Source organism: Corylus avellana, chromosome ca2 (genome assembly GCF_901000735.1).
Source record: "Corylus avellana chromosome ca2, CavTom2PMs-1.0".
Lineage (NCBI taxonomy): Eukaryota > Viridiplantae > Streptophyta > Magnoliopsida > Fagales > Betulaceae > Corylus > Corylus avellana.
Window position 1 is genome coordinate 14390450 of NC_081542.1, and position 8757 is coordinate 14399206.

General features: G+C 35.0%; 1 protein-coding gene across 1 annotated transcript; it reads left to right on the plus strand.

The window, feature by feature from the left end:
• The first annotated feature begins 334 nt into the window (after positions 1-334).
• On the plus strand, positions 335-8309 carry LOC132172663 (metal tolerance protein 2). The gene is made up of 12 exons (XM_059584202.1): positions 335-727; positions 1742-1811; positions 1984-2081; positions 2280-2425; positions 2931-3046; positions 4548-4644; positions 5195-5279; positions 6338-6400; positions 6514-6619; positions 7219-7364; positions 7814-7905; positions 7997-8309. The coding sequence occupies exons 1-12, from the start codon at positions 368-370 to the stop codon at positions 8115-8117; spliced, it is 1500 nt and encodes a 499-aa protein (XP_059440185.1). The 5' UTR covers positions 335-367; the 3' UTR covers positions 8118-8309.
• The last annotated feature ends 448 nt before the right edge of the window (positions 8310-8757 follow it).

The following is an 8757-nucleotide window of genomic DNA, read 5'->3' on the forward strand; positions in this document are numbered from 1 at the left end:
TTTGTGGTTAAAAGTAAGACTGCATTAATAAAAGAACAATAAATAGGAAAGAAAGAGGTAGGTCACTCCAAGTCTCCAACAAAAACTCATAATAGACATTACAATGCAGTAAAAAAAAATAAAAAAAATTAGAAAGATCTAAATAAATAATAAAAAGTGATTAATATGATGTAAAAAGTAAAAATACTGGAAAAATAAAAAAAATTGATGAATACTTTGGGGCCCAAAGGCCTTTGGCATTTCTTATAAATAGTTTGGGGCCCATATGTACCTGCCTTAACTTCCAAGTTCCAAACCATCCCCTTATAAAGTCCTTTGGGAGGTTCTCATTTCAGCGAAAACTGAAGCAAAGTAAAGGCCCCAAACAATGGGATTCAGATTCCATAGTCTCAGTCCCCTGTACAGAGCCTGCATAACAAAAGCTTCACACACCCAGAAGAATTTTTACCCCAATCCCATAATCCAATCCCTCAATTCCCATCTCCAAGACTCTTCCCCAACTCTCTATGACAATCCCATTTACAAAATCCCCAGAAGGTGGCATTTGGGTCATTCCCACAATGACCGTGACCATCACCACCATCATGTTTTGGGGAAGGACGGCGAGAACGTTTTCCGGCTGGGTCTCGCTTCTGATATTGGTTTGGCTATTGGAAAGTCCTTGACTGGCTATCTTTCTGGTAGCACCGCGATCATTGCCGATGCGGCGCATTCGATTTCCGATGTGGTAACTTTATTGGCAGTTTTAGAACTAGCCCATGTTGTGTGCTCTGTTGAATTGTGGAAATTGTTATGTTTCTCGCTTGCCCATGTTGTGTTTTGTGGTGAATTATTGGCATTCTTGTTGTTTTGTTTGAAGAATAGAGAAAGAAACGAAAAGAAAAGAATTGTGTAGTTTTGGTAGTTGCCAGTTGAGAAGTAATCCTGACAGAAAAAAGAAGAGTAGGTACACAGTAATAGCACTACTAGTTTTAAATAAGCTTTAGCTATGTGGCATCTTCTAGCCTCTGGTCATGAATTAAATTTGTGATCTCAGAATTCGATTCCATTGGACAGAAATGGAACCAAAACGTATTAAGTGATTAGCCCCCCAATCGTTTGTATTTGAAATAACAGTTGGGAAGTGTTATTTGAAATCCATACTGCATAATGCAAAGTAGAAATTCATCACCTGTCATAAGTGGTGTGTTGTGCTTCGTAGTTTTCTACCCAGGTCATAGACTTATTCCTGATAATATCAAATTATTAACAAAGCGATCATTTAGTGGTAAAAGTTTAAACTACTCTTATAGGCAACTGTTCTAACACATGGGCGCACCTAGGTTGTCCTTTTGCTATCACTGCAAAATTCTCCATTGCCTCAAAGAATTGAAAAATTCTTCAATTAATGCCCCTCATCATAAATTGATGTACAACGCTTCAATGTTTTGGAGATGAGTAGGCTAAACACAGACATGGTAATTGCTAATCTTTTATTTTATTTATTTATTAACAATGTGGTATGCTAGAATCTTGAAAGACTGCAAATTTCTTGCAAGATGTAATTTCTTGATTATTTGCTCCTTTCTTTGTGCATATCCACTATGATGTTCTTATATTGTCATCATTGTAATGAGTAGTATTCTATCATGTAATGAGCTGGTGCATTTTGCATGACTGATTTGCATCTCTTCTTTCCTGGATTTGTGTTCAAGGAAAGTTCACTTTTTGGTAACCATGATCATATCTTTTTATCTTGCAGGTTCTTAGTGGTGTTGCTCTATGGTCATTTAAAGTTGCAAAGGCTCCTAAAGACAAAGAACACCCATATGGTCACTCTTGATTTGTACCTACACGCTACTCCGTTAATCTCAATTTATGCATATATAGCCAATTATAGCCTGTGCTATTGGTTTTTATGCTTGTAGTCAAATATAATCTATAACTTTTCTCTTGCAATGCTGCTGCAGTTCTACAATTGTTTTCCTTTCTTGTTTTTCTCAGGACATGGTAAATTTGAGACTCTAGGAGCCCTCGGAATCTCTTGTATGCTTTTGGCTACAGCTGGTGGTATTGCATGGCATTCTTTACAGCTTTTGCTAGTAGACTGCTTTTCCTCTCTCTCTTCCCACCTCGATTCAAATTTAGTTCCTTTGAAACTTTATTATAAATCTCAGTAGGAGTTAAGAAAGACTTTTAATAATATTTAGTTTTGGAAATTCAAATGTTTGAATGAAACTATAGTATCATATTCTGCTTAATTTCTTTCCTTACTTGGAATCTCTTATTTACATATGCAGGAAGTGTTGTCGTCACATCCTGAAATAGTTGGTCAGTCATTGACACATGAACATGCACATGGCCATCAACACCACCATGGAATTGACATGGATCATCCCATCCTGGCTTTGAATATGACTATTGTATCAATATGTGTTAAAGAAGGGTACCAAAGTTATTTATGTCTATTAATTTGTGGAACAATTTCTTCCTCATTCTTCTTTGGTTTATTGAAATATATTTCTTTTCATTTATGTTTTTTCTTAAAGTTGTTCTAATTATTTGGACGGCTATTTATTTTATTGAAAGCCTTAGCAAACTATAGAGGATGTTTAGATGAATCTTCTTTGCTATTGGCACTTTTGAAGGCCAACGTTTTCTGTTGATTCCCTTACTTATATTATCCCTAGATATATCTGCATCTTTGGCTTCTTTTTGGCCTTGCCCTTGCCCTTACTGAATTTCAACCTCTAGTGCACACTTAATATTGGTGCAACTAGTGGTCCTTGTGAATTATTAACTGGTTTTCTCTGGTCCTGCCACCTGTTGATGCCATGTTTATGTTTTGATTGTTTATTTCTAACTTTATTGTTTGTCTTTATAGTCTTCTTTTCAAATTACATTACTTGATTTTGTTTTTTTTTTTCTTCTTCTCATTGTTATTGCCATAGGCTCTATTGGATAACAAAACAAGCTGGAGAAAGACAAGGCAGCGGGCTCATGAAAGCAAATGCGTGGCATCATCGTACAGATGCTATTTCATCTGTAGTTGCTCTCATTGGTGTTGGTAAGGAGCCCTGCTTCTAATGAATATTCAGTTTGGTCAGAGTAAAATATAAATATGTTATTTTGTACTTTGTTGTGAAGCAAATCAGTTTAATTTGTTTGTAACTCTTCAATGCCTACAACAATAGTATGGGTGATCCATAATTGTGTTCAATTGGGAGCATTAACAGCTGCAAACCATGTTTATCGATCTATGTATATTGTGCAGTTTGAGACACTGCTGATTAGTATATTTGGCTAAATGTTTTGTGTTAAGCATTTATATAGTAATGATTAAGATTTGTTTACACTTCGGTGGAATATAGAATATCAAATAGCACAGATAACCAGTAACCCTGAATCTGGTCTGGAGTTTGAATTGGAGTAATTCTAAAATAAAGATAAAAAATGTTTTCACTCATAGATTAAGGCACCAACATGAAATGTTTTGTTTACACTTCGGTGGAATATAGAATATCAAATGGCACAGATAACCAGTAACCCTGAATCTGGTCTGGAGTTTGAATTGCAGTAATTCTACAATAAAGATAAAAAATGTTTTCACTCATAGATTAAGGCACCAACATGAAATGTTTTGTTTACACTTCGGTGGAATATAGAATATCAAATAGCACAGATAACCAGTAACCCTGAATCTGGTCTGGAGTTTGAATTGCAGTAATTATACAATAAAAGATAAAAAAATGTTTTCACTCACAGATTAAGGCACCGACATGAAATGTTTTTTGTTGAATGTCAGAAATCTTGTGGAAGTTTCTGATCATATCACTAACCACACTTAAGGTTCTTTAAATTTTATGACTGGGTTTATTTGATTCACACTAATTTAAACAGAATCTGATGCTTGTAATGGTGAGAGAATCTGTTTTTCAGTGGTTGAAACTTGGAAGGGGATGATATTTGTGAAGGCAAGTGATACCATACCTGATGATATATAGTTGTATATCCGATTAAAAAACCTTCATGGATGTAGGTTATATATCTTCCAAAAGCGTGTGTGATTAATTTGGAAAAAATAATTCAGAGAGATAATAAATATAATTCCTCTCTCCCCACTGCTTAAGCAGTTAATGAAGATAACCTTTTCATTGCACTTCCTCTTTCCCTATGTCATGTGTTTGCTGATGCTATCCATTAATTTTTTGTGCAAAACCTCCTCCCTTTTGGGTTCAATTTTCTCTGGGGTGGGTTAATTGTTTATCGTAGTTTTTCATCTATTGACATATATTGTTCAAAATGTATCGTCAATCTTGCTTTCCAAAATCCATCTGAGTTTGATTGGACTTTGGATAAATGATGAGTGATGCAGTGCATATGCACTATTTCATCTTCCCTTCCAAAAATGGTTGGTGGTTCCATGTTGACTAAATGCCTTTGGAGAGTTCAACCATATTCATATTTTCTGTTTATTCAACTTTTTCTTTATAAATTTTCTTCGAAGACCTGGTGCTCTTCAGTCTTGTGAAAACTTGCTGACCTTGTATTATTCATCTCAACTTTAGGAGGCTCTATTCTTGGAGTTAAATTCCTAGATCCCCTTGCTGGAGTTATTGTCTCGGGCATGATCCTAAAAGCTGGACTTGAAAGTGGGTATCAAAGGTATATTTGTTGTTCTGCTTTATATCTGCACAACGCGCATTGTTTCTTGCTAGTACTTGAGTGGTGCCTCTCTCATGAATTTAAATAGTAGTTTGAACTTTGAAGAGGTCATACTGCATAAATTATTAACAAAATTTTATTTAGCGGCCAAAATATGTTTAGAGTCTTGAATCTCAGCATTAGTAACTTTTTGTCAAAATTTGCATGGTTGCATTGTTTACCATAGTTTTAAATTCCTCATGCTTATGTGAAGCCTTATTAATTGGATAAAGAAGTCCACTCATTCTGGCCGTATCTCTTGAAGGTATTCAGATAGTGTAGCTGGGCTAAACAGTAACCATGCTTCATTTGAGAGGCATAAATGGCTGGCAAGCCCTTTAACACTATTAGGACTCATTGCCTGTAAACCCAATTTAGTATGCTCTTTTTCAAATTTCTAATCGTCTTTTTAAATATTGAAATCTGGCATATAGTATTTGTCAAAGTGTAAGGGAAAATAATTTTAGTTGGTTCAGCATGAATGTGAGTGTTCTTTTGGTCCAATTTTTAGTGTTTTGGAACTGGTGGATGCTGCGATCCCAGCAGAACAGTTGGATCCCATTAAACAAACAATACTACAAACTGAGAGTGTCAAGGTAAGTTTCAAAAACGTTTTTTGGTTATATATTGAATTATTTATACAGTTGCTAGAAAAGTTGTCCATACTCCTTTAATCTTTGACCTTATTTTGTTATTTGCTTCATGTGTGAGCTATCGGTCTATATTTGTGGTTCTTTTTCACAGAGGAAAAACATCCAAACTATTCATCAAATTAGTTGTTTTGTAGTTTGATTTATGGTTACCCATTTAATAGTGGGAATTGCGTGGGACTAGATTCCCCATTTTGTTTCTGAAATTTTTAAATTTATCCAAATTTTTGAGGCCAGGCTTAATTGGATGGCAAAGCAATTTGAATAGTCACTTGGCACCTTTGGTACATCAGCTTTTTCCCTAACGCAGTTCAAATAATTGTTTGGTGGGCCAGATGATTATAATAGTGTTTGTATAGAACTCTCTCTCTCTCTCTCTCTCTCTCTCTCTCTAAATATACAAATATATAAAAAAAAATTGAGAAATTTATATAATGATATATGTAGCTTCCCTTGGAATGGAAATTGAAAATAATTTAGAGCAGAGAAAAACCTTGTCAGTCTTCAGAACCTGTGTTTTTTTTTGATAAGTAGTCTTCAGAACCTCTTGAGCACACACAAATACACATAAAATAATTGATCAACTCTTTGCTACAAGTTGTCTGTATAAAAATTGTATGAAGTTCCACTTATCAAAAAAAAAAATTGTATGAAGTTCCAAGGAGATAATCAAACTCCTTTGAGCTGACTTTTTTTTTTTTTTTTTTTTTTTTTTTTCAAGTAACTCCTATGAGCTGACTACAAGGCCAAACAATGGTACTGGAGATTTGTTGTCCAACTTAAGTTACTTAACAACATGAATAAGGATCAAAGTTCGAATTGGAATAGCTGTGGTGTCGTTTAAATTCTAGAAATCATACCATACCAGATGCAGCTACTATTGAGGATTAATTTGATCAACTTATTGGACTTTGGCATCCATTTGCCCATGGTTGCTGATATTTTCAGTTATGATCATGCTATTCTGGGATTCTGTTCTGAATATCCTCTGAAATTGTCTACAGGGATGCCATCGATTGAGAGGAAGGAGGGCTGGTTCATCTCTGTATCTTGATGTACATATTGAGGTTGGTTCGCCTGATTTTTAGAATCTTTCGTGCTACATATAGATTTTGGTTTGACTGCAAAACTGCATCTGTGTGATATTGTCGATACTATTAGGCTCTACTTTTGCTTGCAGGTTGATCCTCTTTGTAGTGTTAGTGCTGCACATTACATTGGTGAAAATGTTCGTCATCAAATTCACAAGCTCCATCCTGAAGTTGCTGAAGTTTTCATACACATAGGTACACTGCTTGGTTTTACAGTTTTTCTAAATTCTTCCAGACAAACCACATAGGGGCTAGTGTCAAAGGTTCTTTAAGTTCTGCTGGAGCAAAGAGATTTTGAAATGAAGAAGAGATTAATTTAAATGTTATCCAATTGATCCTTCTTATTAGAAAATTTATTCTAGCTTGGTGGTCACCCAACTTTTTCTTCCTCTCTCTTTGTGTCAAATGATTAAAGTTGTCTTTGGTGATGGTCAAAATTTTATTTTATTCTTTTTAGACTTCATTATTCTTGGAGAAGAAATTTGAAGCATTCTTGGTTTTTTGTCACTACCCAATGAAGCGCTAGCCTCATTTATGTTATATTCCAAAATTACTAATCAAAATTACAACTACAGTTGATTGGAATCACTTATAAAAGCCTAGTTCTACCATTAAAAAACCAATATGAGACTTGGGATACGTTTTGTACACCTGGAATGATGATTACCTAGAAATAAGAATGGGTATTACTAGGAATATAAGAAGGTGGAATGGAATGACCATTCCTATTCATTCGTTTGGTGACACATTCACTCTCATGCTATGTCCTCATCACTAGTTCTAATTTCTTGTAGATCCTGCAATTTCACAAATATCCCCCAGCATGCCCGACCAGCAAGAAAGTTTTAAGGGAACCACGTACCAAAATAGAAATATTCCTGCTGTGGATAAAGATGTTGAAGCAGTTGTTTCCAATATCCTCTCGTCAAAATTTCCTGAGGTACAGAAGTCAAATTTATCAGTTTATTGTTAGCTATGCTTTACTTTGGAATTGTGTGGTGATGTATGAATTCAATGGAGACCTATGGGCTCCACTCTCCATGTCTTTTAAGCACTGAAGTATAGCATGTTTAATGTGTATGAAGTTTCTAAGTTAACTAAGGGCTGGTCATCTGATTGTTTTCTGTTAAAAATAGCTGGCAATATCCTTGAATGGTTTCAATTAAATTGAAATTAAGTAATACAAAACGAATCTTCTTGGGATTGTTTTTTGAGTCTCATGCAACTTATAGGTGCAACATCTTGTTTGATATGCTTCAACTCTTGTTTGAAATGGATAGTATCTGTTTTATGGTCAAAATTTTAAATTGATGCATTTAGCGGTGTATATTACATGACCGCACTTGTAGTAATGTGATTCGAAAATGACAATTGGAAATGGGTTTTTAGATAATGGTTGTGGAGCGCATAACACGCCACTTGTTGCAAGGCAAGGTTTTACTCCAAATTGAGGTTTCTATGCCCCCTGAAATGCTGATAAGGTAAAGTTAGTAATCAAATCTTGGTGATTTTCTTTATGATGTCTAAAGTCACACCCCCAAACACTTTGGTCTTTCTTTTTCCTGATTCCAGAGATGCAATGGAGGTGGCAAAAGAAGCAGAAAATGAGATTTTGAAGGCAGCCTCAAATATCGTTCATGTCAGCGTTCAGCTACGTTTGGGGCATCCAATGCCACAGTTGAACCATGAATAGCAATTGTGCGTGGAAGAGGAAATAGAAAGAATATATAAGCTGTATATTTATGGTGTTTTTAGGTAGGAACAAGCAATAATTTAGAACGCTGAAGCACCAACACAATAGAATGAATCTATTCCCCAGGCGACGGGGGTAGGAAAAGATGAAAAATTGTGTCTAAATGAGTCGTGAAACTACTAAGTTTTATTCTGAAGCCTTTTTTTTTGTTCATTCACATTCAATAGATATCTAATCGCTGTATTGGGGGTTTGATAAAAAAAACCTGTTTACTAGCTGGAGGCTTTCGATAATCTTGGGATTTTGGGGTTTGCTTAAATTCACTTTTAAGTCCAAATTATGCCTTAGAAAGTGCTATCATGTGTAACACTTGACCTACATGTGCATATTTTGGACTTCAAATTCCAAAATGATTAAACTATCATTCGGTAAGTATCCCTAAACTGCCATTTTGTTAATACCCTCAAACTCAAACTACAATTTCATTACAATTTGGTCAATCCCTAAAATAGATGGAAAATGATGTGCATATTTTAGAATTGAATTATCCAAATCTCTCCGATTTTGGAGTGAGAAAACACAAAAATAAATTTAAAAAAGTATTTAGAGCTGACCGTGCCATCCCTCTTTTAAGAGGTGG

What these genes read in the sequence shown, in the direction of transcription:
- LOC132172663 (XM_059584202.1), top strand. Translation starts at nt 368, where the DNA reads ATGGGATTCAGATTCCATAGTCTCAGTCCCCTGTACAGAGCCTGCATA. An exon ending in TGAAGTTTTCATACACATAG is followed by an intron (nt 6,620 to 7,218) that starts GTACACTGCTTG and finishes AATTTCTTGTAG; the next exon opens with ATCCTGCAATTTCACAAATA. An exon ending in CCCCCTGAAATGCTGATAAG is followed by an intron (nt 7,906 to 7,996) that starts GTAAAGTTAGTA and finishes TCCTGATTCCAG; the next exon opens with AGATGCAATGGAGGTGGCAA.